Raw genomic sequence first — 16749 nt, forward strand, 5'->3', positions numbered from 1 at the left:
GTGAGACAAAAAAATCACATTGAAAAAGATATATTTACTTAAAAAAAAAAAAAACAGTACTTTTAAAATTGTTTTTACCACTCTACTCGTAATTTATTTACATTGTTAATTATTGATCTCGTAAGTGTTAACAGTAATCTGAATATTTAAATATTTAAAATCATTTGGTGAATAATACTTAACAGTTAGCGAAAGAAGTTCCGATCCGGATCAGTTGGTTAAAAAAAATAAATAATTTAATTGGACTGGAAGGTTATAACTCAGTAAATCTTCTGATTAAAATACATCACTGACTGCCAAGAATTAAAAATCAAAAGCATTAACTGCAAGATAAGAATATGTTTTAGACCTGTTTAACTAATTTATAATATTTCCGATTTCAAATATTTTCTATTCATTAAATTTAAAAGTATTTTATTTTTATTACGTTCGATATAACTAGAAACTGGCATGTAAAGCGGGGATAGTAGACACATGAAATTATAGTTCTAATTATATGAAGTATTAGATAATAATAATAAATACTCAACAGTATATTTAGACCATATAACTAAAAAATTAAAAAAATATAAAAAATTATTTAATGACCTTAAATCTTGTAAAATCACATTTATCTTTACGTTTTTAATTTTTTTTAAATAAAAATACCCTAACTAATAAAAAAAAAAAAAATAATAATAATATGCTGTGTCCCACTATACACTTAACTGTTTCCAATCTTGTTTAAAATTCATAATCATGATTAAAATGTTTTATCTTTAAATGGAAAATTAACTAATTCTGAAACAATACTGTGCTAGTTATTATGAGTGATTCTTGGATTAAAGTATTTTAAACAATTCAAAAAAATATACGAATCATGCAACATTGAATACTAGAAAACAATTTATCTTTAAACATTGATGAAAAGTTTAGCACACAAATTAATTAACAATGATTACCCCCTAGTATTATAATTAATATTTCGTGTGGTGGTTCTGATACAACAAAATTTCACAATCTAAAAATAATACAGAGCAACATAATTGGAATTATTTTAGATAAAATGTACTACTTATTTAATTTAATCTTAAGTGTTATAAATCAAAAAAACAATTTGTATAACAGCTTTGATTTTCCTATCTAAAAATAATTTAATGAAAGCACCTAATCATAAAATCAACTCAAAGTATAGAACTAACAATATTATCATTCCTAGAACAATAAAACATATTATTCAATCATCATACCATACGTAGAACTATATTATTAAATATGTATATATTTTATTTTCCACTCTTAAGCATTTTAAATAAAAAATTTCTAAACTTTAAGATATGATTAAATAAATAATTTAAGTAACAATTAGTGTAATTATGAAAAAAAAGTTATTATGATTTTAGCTAATCAATAAATGTTTCATGCCATATTATACTAACGGTATGTTTATTATATAAATATTTTTTTTGTTTTTGGAGATTTATGTAAATATCATATTAATACTAAGAAAAACATTGGTTAGATAAGGCTTAATGGGCTTATGAAGTGGGGTGTATTCTATAAATAAATAAATAAATTAGCATAGTACAATAAATGAGGGTAAGAGTTAATATAAACTGTTTATAATATTTGATAAAAATTAATAAGTTATAATTAAAACGAAACACATAACTAATGATATGTATTCAACATTATAATAGCACTATGAAGACAGGACAAAAAAAAAAAAGTTGATATACTGTCTTGAGTGAAAAAATGAAAAAATGACAATGATTATAAAGTGGTCCAATTACTGCTGTGATACATTGTATAGTGTTCATGGCTACAATATTTGAACGTAACTGATATGAGAAAAATTATTATAATAAGCTATAAAGAACCAAGGTAATGGTTTAATGATACATAATAACGATAGGTTAGTAATGGTATATTATGCGAAGTGTCACAAATCTGATAGTATTAAAATAATGATCGTAATTTTATTAAACTATTGGCACTATTGATTTTAAGTTAAACGTACACTTGTTATTAACACATACATTTTTATCGAATAAGGTATTTTAAATATTAAATTACACTTCAACAAAAAGCACATTTAAATAATTGTACCGAAACCGAAAGATCATCTCGAAACTTTTAGTTTTTGCCAACAAACTAAACAATTCATTGAGATTAGTGTTAGTGAAAACCATTGGAGTAAAACTCACTCAAATATTGACCATTATAAACCAAACAATAATAATATATACCAAAATGCCAATGATAATTTAAATTAATTCATGAGCATTTAACAGCAGTATTTATAAGAGGTATTTCATAACATTAATATTGTCTACAGAAAATTTTTTTTTTATTTCCGGTACATTGTGATAAAATCATACAAAATTTATTATAATTTATGAATTGAATTAAATTCTTAGAACTCAAAAAAAAAAAAAAAAATTACTATTACGTATGTATTTTCTAATACAATTTTTATGTTGAAAATACGTCCTTAAGTTTTCCAATAATTCCTAATTAACGAATGGAATGCATATATATACGTATATATATATTTATCATGTGTGGATTCTATTCTATAATAACTGGTCATATTATTTGCATATAAAAAATAAATATAGATTATTTTTCCCAATACATAACCATAGATTGAGCGCAAAATTTAATTAAAATTATCTGATTTATAAGTATGATAAGATTTGATTTTATTTAAACAATACATATTATACATATTAGGCAAGTAGCATACTTGTAGTTTTTAACTTGATGATAGTTTTAATATTTCAAATAAATAGGTAGTTTAATGTTTAGTTCTACAACGTGAATAATCGTAAGGTAAAAAAAAAAGGCATTTTTCAATATCTATAATATTTGCTTTAAGAAATATATCTTAGATTAGGTTTGAAAAAAACACATCATATTAAACGTATCTTTTTTTGTCGTACAATAACCGTGAGAATGTCAAATGAATAAAATTATAAATAATTAATTTGATGAAGCGACCATCCAACAACAGCACTTGTTAAATAAAAATAAAAAATAAATCATTTTTGAGGTCACAACTTTTTCATAATTCAAAATAATAGAAAAATACATTTCTTGTTATTTATTTTTACTTTAAAGTATTTTTTAGTGTACTTTTTACAATTTTCAATAATTTTTTATTGATACAAAATTGTCTACACCTATATACAAATCTATCCCCATTTAAAATTATGAATTGTGAGTTGAAGTCTAATATTTACAAATAATGATAACATTAAAAACGGAAATTAATAACCAATCAATAAAATATTACAAATTAACGTATTCTGTTCAAATACATAGAACGATATATATATATATATTAACTCCTAATAATATTGCTAACAACTTATTAGTAATTAGTTTTAATCTTATCACCCGGTATCAATCACATTAAACTAACTATCGTTTAAATAGATTTATAAACTGTAATGCATATTTCACTATTGAAAAAAAATGTATTCAGAGGATACTATTATTTTGACCAATTAGTTAACATAATTTATATACATTTGATACAGCGTTTTCATTTTATAAGTACAGTTTTAAGTTTGAAAAAGTTAAATTATAAATTGGACATGAAACAGTTTTAAGCTGGATTGCGGTCTTCTTAATCGCTTTTATTACTTAAACAAAAAAAAATAAATAAATAAATAAATAAATAAAATATAAACATAATCATGAAACTAATAGCATTTTTAAATATATGTTCAGCATAATGTTTTATTATTAATTTAAAAAAAAAAAAAAACATTTATCTAAGCAAAAAGGAATATTTAAAGAACTTTTAATTTGTTTTTAAAAATATTTGAAAACTATTTAAAGACTTATTGGAAAATTAAGAATGTTTTTTGCTTCAAATCCTGTAAAACTATACTCAAATTTCCGATATACTAAAAAACAAATAATTCGTTTAATTTTCATATATTATACGTATGTGATTTTTGATTGTCAAAAATTTCACGTCATAGCTATAATTTCATATTTCAAATATTTATTGTATTGTCATGCATGTTTAAAATAAATGCACAATGACGTTTATGCTTGTTAAATTTTAATATTTGACTAGTTAAACAAAAATGTTTAAGTTCAGAAAAAAAAAACATTCAATCATCCATCACTATATTATACGTATAATACTATATAGGATGTACCATTTCAAAAGTTATGAAAAATTATTACAAAATTTAATTATGTTTAATTTTTCATAATAAAACTAAAATTAAATATTTTATAACATATTATATAACTAAATATTTATACATATTTGTATGTACTGAGTTCAAATGTTAAACTTTTATTTTAAAATAACATAATAACTCTAGACTAATATTAAACACTATTAGGAATGAATATATATATATATATGGATTCATTGAAAATATTAAAAGTTTTAAGTTATTATATTTTGTACCCTGTATAAACAATGAAATGACTACTCAAGTCAAAATATTTAATATACATGCAACTATTTTTTTATTTGTAAAATAATATAAACTTCACTTGCGTCAACAAATTTAAAAGATCAAACATAAAATAAACTGTATATATATATTGGTAGAATTCATATAGCTTTATTCATTTAAAATTAACATAAATATAAAATTCAACTGTGGAACCTCGACCAGCAATGGCTTTTAAGAAAATGTCGATGTACGCCAGTTTAGTGGTATGTATTCTTTGTAGTATATAAATTAAAATAATGTACCATTTTTAATATATACATAGAAAAACAAATTTAATTACAATTTATAGAAGTGCATAATACGTATTAAAACAAAATAAAACGGGGGAAAGTAGATGACCGCTCTGCTGGAATATAAGTTTAAAGTGCACCTCGTTGAGGAGTAATTATTTGTAATGTATGCGTTAAATTTATATTTAATGATAAATCATTGCTTTTAAAAGCGATTACAGACAATCAGCCAATATTTTATGTTATTGAAAAATGTATTTTACTATAATTTATGCAGTCTATTGAACTATTTTTTTTTTTTTTAAAACATTGAAATTGTAGATCTTATTGTTCAAATAAAACATACTAATATATTTTAAAAATTCCAAGTATCTATAAATACAATTTTTTAACTACAATAAAAAAATTTAAATCCTTACACTTTGTTTAAATATCTAATTTGGTCCAAATTTAAAATTGAAATATTATATTTAAATAATAACAGTGTTTATACGATTTTAAGATTATTTGGTTACAGTATTGGTTACCAATTACAAATATTGTATTCCATTTATAATTATAATTAATTAAATTAAAACGATTTATGAACTTCTAAGAATAAAATAATTTGAAAAGTGTCAACAATTTCATGAATTTAGCTATATTAATCAAAAAATATTGTGACTATAATTTCTGATTAGTTTTATTTTATCAACTTAAAACAATATTCTTATCAAATACATTTATCTTACATTTTAGTAAAATTTCACTTAACATGAATTATTAAATAGATATTCAATTACAACACACAAATATTATATAAAATATTTGAAAAAAATAAAATGTATTTAAAATTTTAGGTGGTAGCTATCATAAGCTGCAATGTACAAAACATTAATGCACAGATGGAAGCATTAATAGATCAAGATTTCTATCAAGTCAAAAGCAGTTTATACGATTTGCAAGAGGCTGAATTTAACTTGATGAATGATTCACAAAAATTAAATGACATGCAAAAAGAATATTTGTCAGGAAGAGCTGACTATTCTGCTGTGGAGCGAGCAAGAAATGAACTAATCAGGTCTAAAAACAAGTGGTTCTCAAAAGTAATGAGATATCTGCATGCATCAAATGAATTTGAGCCTACAGTCAACTATCAAGCCTATCCTCAAAATTTGTATGACTTAGACTCTTATAAAAGTCTAAGTGAAATACCAGTGAACCCACCCACAATCGTAGCATAACCCTCATTTTAATTATTTTTCTTTCTGATGTATGCTATTGTTTTTTTTTTTTTATTATTATTAATCGAACGTTACCGATTTTGATTTAAATAAAACAATTGATTCATCGATAATAATCTATAAGTGTTCTGTTAAAAACATTATATTCCTTTAAAATGTCTTCAGAAAAATAAAAATTTTGCGAGTGTTATATTCCTTTAGGTTTAAAAAAACAAACAAACCGTATAATTATATATACTCGTATTAGGTACTTGACTTTTTCACGAATATAATATGTTAGTGTTTTATGTTTTTACCATTTGTATTTACTTTTTTTTTTATATACAACTATATTCAGATGCATAAGCGGTATTATACTTCTATTGGTTAGCCATAATAAACGAATGACGTGTAAATAATGTGTGATCTAATAAAATTATAAATAATTCAACAGAATAAAACAATCCAAACATCTAAATCAATTATTGTTAAACACCGACAAATTATGAAAAACCGAAAAACTATGATATCAACAATTAAATTGAAACTGAATCATAAAGCATCCAACAGCGTTTGCAAAAAAAAAATGTATATGGATCTACTGGGCAGATTTAATGTAGACATTACAACACGAATAAATATAATATAGTTCAGTGTTATATCTATAATAAAACGATATAATATTTTATTATTATGTAACACTTATCTACGAATAGTTTACACAAAACAATCTTTTCTTGTATTTTTCATCGTCGTTTCGGGCACCTGCAACACCATTTCCGGGTTTTTTTTTTCTTTAGAGCAATAAAAACCACACATGCCGGACACGACATAATAATACAATAATATATTTTGCACAATACAGATGTGAATTTTCATACACAATTTATTCTAATACGGTGCCGGCATTATTTAGTCGGCTGTCAATTGACTTCTATTGACTGGGTATCTCTCGACCAGTGTATATCCGGCTAAGATGTTTGCATTTGCGATCTAACTTTATACTTGTCGCCACCATATTTACATTTAATTAAGCATACGAAACCCTTGAGCACAGCGTATTGTATGTTATATTATGTGTGGCGAGTGCGAGTACGCGTGACCGAGGTCGTAGCCGTTTATAACCACGTATAACCGGACGCACGCCGAAGGGTATTTTTGCGTTGTCGGACGACGATATTATACCCATATTACAAGGAGTCAAAAAAAAACTCGATGTGTTTTTTATTTTATTTTTTTATTGTCGTCTTGTTCACACAATCGTGACGCGGCGTACGCACTGCGAATACAAATAACGTTTGGCGTTAACTATTAGAATATTTAGAACACACGTAATAAATAAATAAATAATCAACGAAAACAGCGCATCGGGAACATTGTAAAAAACGATTCGTTGAATATTTTCAAAAAACATTCCATCAAAATAAGTATAAAAACCATGATGATTATGTATTTTTCTATGATTATATTCATTGTACGGGTAAAATTAATTTAAAATAGACGTCATGAATTAAAGCTACTTTTTATTGGATGAACGACTGACAGAAAACAATGTCGTCATAATATGAACATCGCTATACGGCAAGAAAAAAAAAACCATTATTATCGATTAAATATGTCATATTTTTAAAATTATTGTTCATACGGCTGTAATTGTTTACAAATTAAAACGAATCACTTGTGTTTTAAATTTTTAATGGATAACATGTAAATTTCTATTATTATTATTATCATCATTTTATAAAACTAATTCGTAATAATGAGTCATGTCATTTTCAAACTTTTTTTATATATATATAATAATATGATGAAAACTTCAACCTTTTTGATAATATAAACAAGAAAATGTATGAAAAATATAAACTAATAATCTTCAAGTATAAATTGATAAATTGATTTTGATGCGAATGACTTGTGAAAAAATTAAATTGTCTATATTATGACTGAAATGACTTAATAAAACAAAACACTTGAATGTTTAACTTCTTATCAGCAAAATGTATTAATTACTATAATTTTTGTTCTTTTTCTTTTTTGTTTTTTTTTTTTTTTTTGTTTATGACATTGATTCGAAATAATACGTCGTATTATTATATTTAAAAATTAAAAATCGTTCTGTATAAACTTTTATTTATATAATTAGTTACAGACATCAAACTTTTTGATTATCTGAACGAAAGACATTTGAAAAATATAAACCAATAATAAAATTGTCAAGTGTAAATAGTAATGACTATATAATAAAATTATAATTATGAAAAAAGTTTTTTTTTTTTTTACTTTTATGAAATTCTTAAAACAATAATTAAGATTGTTATTCTTGTTCAAAATATTTTTATTTTAATAGGATTATACATACGCCATACATTGCGTGTAATTAATAATTCACAGTTAAGCTCGTGAAGTACTAATTATACTTAATATTTAATATTCAAAACCAATTACAGTCAATGCATATTAATAGATAACGAAACATTCTATACATTAGCAACGTTCCTTACAGTTTCTACTATATCAGGATTTAAACCGATAATTGGGTAACTCATGTTTAGACTAACGATATGTAGTATTTTATCACTATTTGTAGTAACTTTTTAAACATTGTATGCTACCCAAGATCAAATATTGAATTAGCATTATAAATACGTTTATTATTTGTTGGGAAAACAAACGCATGAAAAGGTAAAACTTAATATATAAAACGCAGTTTTAATTAATGGTAAACAAAGCTATGGAAATAGTAAAGAATAATAAAAAGAGTATAATAATACTGCATTACCAGTAAAAAAATATATAAAATGTACACTAAGATTACGGTTACATATTATAAACATTAAACTAGGTATTTTATTTTGAATCCGATTTCACGTAGAAATGATAGAATGTATTTTTATTGTTCAAGTGATACATTTTAGAAACTGTCATAGGTAGAGTCGACGGCGGAGACGACAAAAGTTGTCAGAATATATATTCCTCCCTTATATATGTTAATATTCTTCAATTTCCGGACTTGTGATACAAACTGTGTAAATAATGTGTCTAGAATATAAATATGTGTTACTTTTGACGTACATTCGTATTTTTGAACATTTCTTTATCGCAAGTTTTATCATCATTTTTTTTTCTTGTAATTGTCATCGTTATACTTTTAAATATCGTAGTCATATGAGACAAGTAAAAATATAATGGGATTATAATAAGTTTATTATGACTAAGTATTATTGAATATCCAACAAACTGTATTATTTTTTTTTATGAACTTAAAATATGTAATAGGTACTGTTTACAATAATGAATACGGTAATTAGCAATGAATATTTTGAATAAAAGCCTTTTCAAATCGATTTTTGATTCTATTTTAGATTTAATTAAACGAACGAATTGATCAAATAAAGAAAACTTGTGTTAGGTTTTATTTATTATTAATTTAATAACTCTAATGTCACGTTTTGGTTTTGCAAATACAGTGCATGGGTGTGATTATGTGTGTATTTGTGTATGTGGTAGGAGTGGGAGGGGGGTGGCAGCACAAAGAAAAAGTGAAGTACCATTGATATCATATAATATTAAGTAAGTTCGTACGCAGTAATTAATCATAACGAACGTAATAATATTATCTCGCGTATGATATAAATTACCAATATGACTTAATGGATGGTTTAGTCGGGTCGTTATTTTTACAACACAACACTGTATGCCGTACTGTGGATAAAATATAATATTGTATAATATTATTATGTCTTTGATTTCGGTATGGCGTTTAAACCGCGGCGGAGACGCATCAGCACAATATTTCGCTCGTACATTACACTGTGTTATGCTATATTATAATAAAGTCCCTTGAAATTTATCTTTCGGCGGTGTATTATAATATACGTATAGCGCGGACAAATACTGAAGTATATATACGAAGGTATAACCTACGCATAATATTATATTAATATTCACGCGTACAACTTTCAGCGCATAATGCATATTATTATTATTATTATTATTATTATTAAGTGCCCGGGCGGGTTTAACGCAACGGAGTGTTTATAGTCTGGTTTTCGCCGATTGATAAAGACCGTTATTCAGCCGTGCAATAATGGATTTTTGGATTTTATTGTGTTCGACGTTCGGGCGCTCGCGTACGGGGTCGCTTTTTAATAACAATAATTACTATTATTATGTTTACAATCGCTTGTTCTTCGCGCGCTCATTCCGGGGACAAATCGTTGTTGTTCAAAGCCCCGGCGGACCCGGCCGCGAACCCCGTGTAATTGCTATCGGTATTGCGTCGGATTAATTTTATCGCCAGGTGTTAATACGGCGCAGAACGGTAGGTATATTATTATAACAAGCCACATCCGTCCGGATATGCCGCGTGACATACGCTCGGTCGTGACAATGTTATTACAAACGTTTAACACGACGACGCGGATGCGAACCGATAATATTAATATACCTATACCTAACAACGATATTATATAATATCGATCGCGTTCGACGGTTTTTGTGGCGGCGTACACACATTTTTGTCCGTTTTTATCATTCAGTGTTCGTCGTCACGGTTTACATTTGAATATCGCATCATATCATGGCGTTATTGTGTATCGGCTATTATACGTATAGGGTGTAGGTATGCACTATCATATATTATTATTACGAAACGAAACGATATAGTACTGCGCACGTCGTAATGACGAATGATAATTGACGACTCTCCGTGTAAGATGTGTGTTTATTTTATGCTATGTAGACAACAACAATTTAAAGCACCCCGGAGACTCCATTATACGTATCGGAGCGCTGTACCGCGTACGTATTTCATATATCTCGTATATTTTATTCCCCCCCCCATCGTGCGTGATAACAACTGATAACTGATTAAGTTCGAACGCTGGTTCCCGGATACCGATTATACGTACGTGTGCTCATTACCTCATTACTCGTGTATAATTATTTTAGTTATAAAACAATTAAGAAAATTATTATTATTTATTTATTTTTAATTTTTTTTAATTTTTTTTTTTTTTTGATTAAGTACCGTTTTAGCTACAAAGTATACGAAAGGTTCACAGAAATGATGCGTAGGTACTTATTTATTTTTTATGGATATTTTAATTAAAAACAAACTGTTCCTTTTTTATTGATTTTATATGTACAGGAACGTAAACTTAATACGCCCAAACGGCGATTGCGTTAAATTAAGGTTTCGGTTATGTTAAACTGAAAAAAGCGTTGCATAAAGTGTATACACGCCGATGTACAATGTAGGTACATTACGTGTATGTCAGATATGTATGTATACATATATTTGATGAAAATAGTTTTTTTTTAATTCGTGGTAATTGAACATCAAACAAAAATAAAGCGTACTTTTTAAAACCCGTCCCATTCAATTATATTAATTATGTGGATGACAGCTGTTTACACTAAAACCGACGTATATATGGGTCAGAGAGTTGAAGATAAAAATAATAACAGTAAAAAAAAAAAAAAATAATAATAATAATAATAATAAGTTTGGTTGATGTAATTAAAGATCGACCGTCACGATAATTCAGGTATAATTCCCTTATAAACAAGAAATGGCAATGTCCACCACCGCCACCACCACCACAATTACTCTCGTATACCTCCATGTCACAACCACCATCGCTACAGCTATAATACGTGGACGGACGGATTAAACTAAAAGATTCAAATAGATATACTGTTTATTTTTTTTTTTTTTTTTAATTATTATTATTATTGTAATTATTAACGTGCCTTTTAGACCGGACCAATAACGGCTGTTAAACGCATAGCCGGCGGTCGTCTAATTAGCAAAACGGCTCGCGGCCCCGTTCGATTTCAACAAGAATTATTGCACGGGGAACGCAATAACATTAAAATAACATTACAACGTGCCGAACATATCGGTAGAGATTTTTACTACCGGAACGCGTGATAAACCCATGTGGCAGCCCGGACCCGCGCACTCTACGTGAACTAAAATAATTATGATGATATTGTTGTACTGTGCGTTTGTACGATATGTCGTCGTCGTACGCGGTCGGAGAGTAGTAGGTAACAAGTTTTCCGACCCCGTCGACGGGAAAACCGTTCGGCCGGGGTGGTGCGCCAGAGTGTCTCTTAAATCACTCTGCCGTTTACCGTGCGCGCACGTGAAAACGACGTTTTCCCGGCACATATTTATCGTGCTTTTTTATATTTATGTCAATGATAAAAAAAAAAAAAAAACCATTTACTCGTCCCGTGGCTCTGTAAACTTACCACCGTACTCGACCCCCTTGTCTCCGTGATCTCCAACGTCCTCGTGACTATTTATCCACCGCGGCGACGAGTGTTCAAACTAAATAATACGTGCGTCTAATATATAGTTATGACGCCGAGGAACAAAACTCGTACACAACAACAGTGATAATAATAATAATAATATGTATATACGTATATTTATATACCTAACCGTAATATTCTTCGGTAGTTTTGTTGCAGACGACGCGCGGAAACTATATACTGCCGGCCCCCGAGAACAAAAGGCTTTCATTACCCGAAATGCCGTTATTATTATGATATTACCATTCGTTTATCAATTCGTTCGTTCGTTCGTTCGAATGAGTAGAACAATGTCGCGCCAAAGTTTTCGGGGACTACGAAACTCTTTGCGATGACGGTTTTGCTCCGCTGCAGCGGGCCGTATTATGCGCGTTTCAATAAACGCGTCTTGTCATCCAGACACGCGGACTCGACCGAGAGTAAAAATCCGCTAACGACGTACGAGAAAACGCATAAACTGTAAGTCGTGCGCCGACGGATTTCGAAAACTCCGCCGAACACGTGTCTCGTCTTTAATTATTATTATACGTCATACCATGTGCATACGCGCCACCGAGTCAATCATTATCATCTACCGCCGTACAGTGTAATACAAAATTATTATTATTATTATCATCCTTAGAAGCTCACACCACGTTCATAATAATAAACGCCATCTCGGCAAGCCGACACGTGTCATGCGCTCAAGTTTGTCGGATATTAAACTGTTCAAGATCGCGGCGGTCGTCGCGTGCCCCGGTGCTGCGTTCGAGTTCGTTCTCTCACCACGTCATAGAAATAACAATACAGTGCATTACCGGTCATTGGACATTAGTTTTTCTCGAAAGATACAATTCAGCCTTTTAATGAAATTTGTATCTTTTTTTTTTTTTTTTATTACTGTGTACATACATTAATATAGACTGTACGTGACGAAATCGTTTTCGTTTAATTTCGATTCGTTAACATTGTAGAGCACACACCAACCTCCACGTTCAGAGGAACGCGCACGACGACAATACTAAGCCCGTTCATTCGACTAAAAAGAACGATCGATTTTTGTGATAATCTCGGTAACATATAAGTTGTACCTTTTCTACCTATGTATTATGCTATGTATTTATTAGGCTTAAGACCGATGTAATCGGGTTTTTCTTTTTAAATCCTTTTTGAACGGCTTTACATCTAAACTCGTTATGATTAAAACTTCTACGATCCATACATGGTTTGTCAAATGCTGTCACCGTGTAGCGTAAAATATTATAACGTGATTTTAATGTTCCATTAAAGATTAATAGTAATTATTATAGTGATTATTATTCACTATTAATAATCAGTAAATTAATAAGTATGCCACATCGGAAAAACTATTCTAAGCCGTAACATTTCATGTTTTTATACATTGAATATGAAAAAAAAAAAAAATTAACGATTTAAAAATAAAACCATTCTTGTATTGATTTTCTTGTACCAAATGTCCCGTACTATTTTGATTAAATTAAATCAATATTAAATTCCGGTTAGTAAAACCAAAACGTTTGAAATAAAAGGGTGTGAAAAAACGATTGATATAAAAGACATTTAAAAAAGAAAAAGTGGATCTAAATCGCAAATCGTTTACATCCCTGAATTCCAGTTGAGAAAATAGTCCCTGGAGTCTTGGAAAAAAATAGGAAAAAAAGATAAGACTTAACATGAATGCAATTTCTTTCTCGATTTAAAGTTTAATGTTTAATACCAATTTAATCTATTGTTTATAATTTGTTTCTCATACGTACAATTTACTAGATAAGCATCATTGCTAAACTATTTTTATTTGTTTTGACACATATGCTTACATAAAAGAAGAAAAACAACAGCAAAAAAAAAAGTTATCACGTGCAATTAATAAAGTAAGGTTAGACTTTGTATAATATAAATGGATTTAATAAACATAAATAAACGGATAATTAATTATAAACACATCGTTGAATCATTATTATTTTTGTCGACAAATATTATGATTTAGAAAACTATTTTCAATGCTATGACTAATAAATTAATTAAACAAAGAAAATATTAATTAAAATGTTAATTGACTCAAATTTAAGTTGAAATTAGTTTCAAAAAAAATTTTTTTTTGTAGATAAGAACTACGTTAAAACAAAATTATATTTCATAAGAATAAATGAAACTTTCAACTCGGCAAATATTTCAACTGCCATCATCACAATGGGATTACGCGTTGAACTTTTAGACACTGAATAGCAGTGCATTATCTAAACAATAACTCATATTTATTTCTTTTTCTCGTGAAAATATATGATTATTTAATAAGTCAAACTATGTAACGAAGTAACTACTTATATCTGTCAACGAAGATTATTCGCAATAATTGTTGGTATGTTGTACAAATGCAGCTACAATAATTATCGAACATCTGTTAGGAAATAGTTTGTAATTACTTAATATTGTTATGGTCGGGTCGGTTTACCTTTCGATAAACCGTTTTATTATCGGACGATTAAAACAGAATTTTATTGTACGATTCGAACTTTAAAATTACGCCTGTAGTTAAGTTATTAAGACAAGGACGTTATATCAGACTTGTTTCGTACAGACCAAGAAAATAAAAATAAAAGTACAACTATTATTATGATTATTATTATTATTATTATTATTATTAATATTTGTTCGAAATAACTTTTAACGAATTCCGTGACGAGGGGAGTGTCATCTGTCGTTTTTCTATGCACTTGTGCGAACGAATTTTTTCGTCATTACACGGAGGGTTTTTAGGTTTCTTCGCTATTCATACACACCATTAACCGTCGTCGAGTGGTCTCTCTACATCACAGTAATAGTACTCACCTATTCCAGCAGCGACGGAAATTATGATTGCTGACACCGCGGCCACGTACCACGTCACTCGCCGGTCCGCCATAGCTGGGGACCGGAGGAATTAGAGCGGATATCTGTGAAATCGACGAGTCTTTATTATCGAAAACAACACTGCCGTCTACAGTCGTTGTAACCTAACGACGATGGTCACCTACTACCGCGGTATTTAAATCGTATAATAATTGTCGTGTGCGGTTCGTGCGGAGTACGGATCGTTTTCAATAATTGTCCTACTAGCTTCCCTAACTATCACTCGGAGTTGGCGCGAAAGACGCTCATTTCCGCGAGGCTCGGGAACCCGCAGAGACGACGGGCCGAACTCGAATCGTCGTCGTGCTCGATAAGAGACGGTAATAGTTATATTATTGTTACTGCCGCTGGCTGTGCGTGATTTGTAGGCCGGTGTGCATCGCGCAAATCGAATATCAGGAAAAGTGAAAACGCACACGCTCGCGGAAGACGGCAACGGCCGGTGGAACGGACGATCGAATGGCACGACGAGAGGGATAAAAAAAAACGTGCTCAAAGGGTCCGGGCAGAAAGGCGGCGCACTTGGAACTCACACGCGTTTCAAGGGACGTTGGCCGACGGCGGGACCGGCGACGAAAGCAGAAACCGCCATCTGACGGCCGGCGGCGACCGAACGTTACGTGCGGTGACGACCTTGTTGTACGCGGCGGTGGGATTGTTTTGTTTGTTTTTTTTTTTTTTTTTCACTCCTAACCGAATTATTACCGTCGTTAATATTATTTTTTAATATGTTTTTTTTTTTTTTTTTTTCATCAATTACGCTTAAATATTAGCTGGCTCGTAAGCCCAAGAATAATATAAATTAGTGTGATTATCCGCCGGCAGACAGATTTTTCTCGGAGCTGAGTTTCCGAATCGAACATTTTGCTCGTGGCGTATACTGTTCATCGTTCGACTGCTGTCTATAAAAATATAACTATGACTTGTTACGAGAATAAATAATTAAAAGTCACGTGACTTAAATTTATTAAAAAAAATTGTTTAATCGTTTTTAATTTTATAATACCGCCTGATCCATATTACAGACAGTATAATATATAGTTAATTGTCAGAACATTAGTTTATCTGTAAAAAAATAATAGAGTATCATGTGCTTCATAATATTAAAACGTAAAATTTATAATATTTTACCTCACTGACAGTAGATAAAAACGTCAAACACTGGACTATATACGAAATACCAAATGTAATTCAATTAACAAATTATGCACAGCTAGAAAATAAGTTTTTAAAAATTAAAAAGGTCTGATATGATTTGGTTTTAGTTTTAATGTATTCGAATATCATGGCGGTACGTAAATTATATTATTACCGCATATTAATATGTATATGTACTGTGATAAAATTTGAAATAAATAGTTTTAAACAGAATGTTTGTCTGGATAACGAAAACTGAATTTGGATATTTTCAACGCACTGATTTTTTTTTTTTTTTATGGTATGTGGTTAACCGTGTTTTAATATGACATTTTTTTTTTTTTTTTTAATTGTTTGATTAAAATGTTTTTATAATAGATTTTTAATTAAAATAGTATTGAATGAAGCTTTAGCAACAATTTATACAGACTTATATAAGTTGGTTTTTATTTCTGATCCCGGTAAACGAAACATCAATAATTATATAATCGATTCTAG

General features: G+C 28.9%; 2 protein-coding genes across 2 annotated transcripts in view; one reads left to right on the forward strand and one right to left on the reverse strand.

Annotated features, from left to right (window-relative positions):
- The window catches only part of LOC112601149, a 141881-nt gene extending 126251 nt beyond the window's left edge, over positions 1-15630 (reverse strand). Inside the window, exon 1 of the mRNA XM_025348603.1 lies at positions 15055-15630. Coding sequence (XP_025204388.1) covers positions 15055-15127 — 73 coding nt within the window. The 5' untranslated portion in view covers positions 15128-15630. The remainder of the gene's footprint in view (positions 1-15054) is intronic.
- LOC112601151 lies at positions 4566-5988 on the forward strand. The gene is made up of 2 exons (XM_025348605.1): positions 4566-4672; positions 5539-5988. The coding sequence occupies exons 1-2, from the start codon at positions 4634-4636 to the stop codon at positions 5920-5922; spliced, it is 423 nt and encodes a 140-aa protein (XP_025204390.1). The 5' UTR covers positions 4566-4633; the 3' UTR covers positions 5923-5988.
- Positions 15631-16749: the final 1119 nt, after the last annotated feature.

The sequence above is a fragment of the Melanaphis sacchari genome, unplaced genomic scaffold (assembly GCF_002803265.2).
Source record: "Melanaphis sacchari strain LSU unplaced genomic scaffold, SCAv2.0 Contig75_pilon_pilon, whole genome shotgun sequence".
Taxonomy (NCBI): Eukaryota; Metazoa; Arthropoda; class Insecta; order Hemiptera; family Aphididae; genus Melanaphis; species Melanaphis sacchari.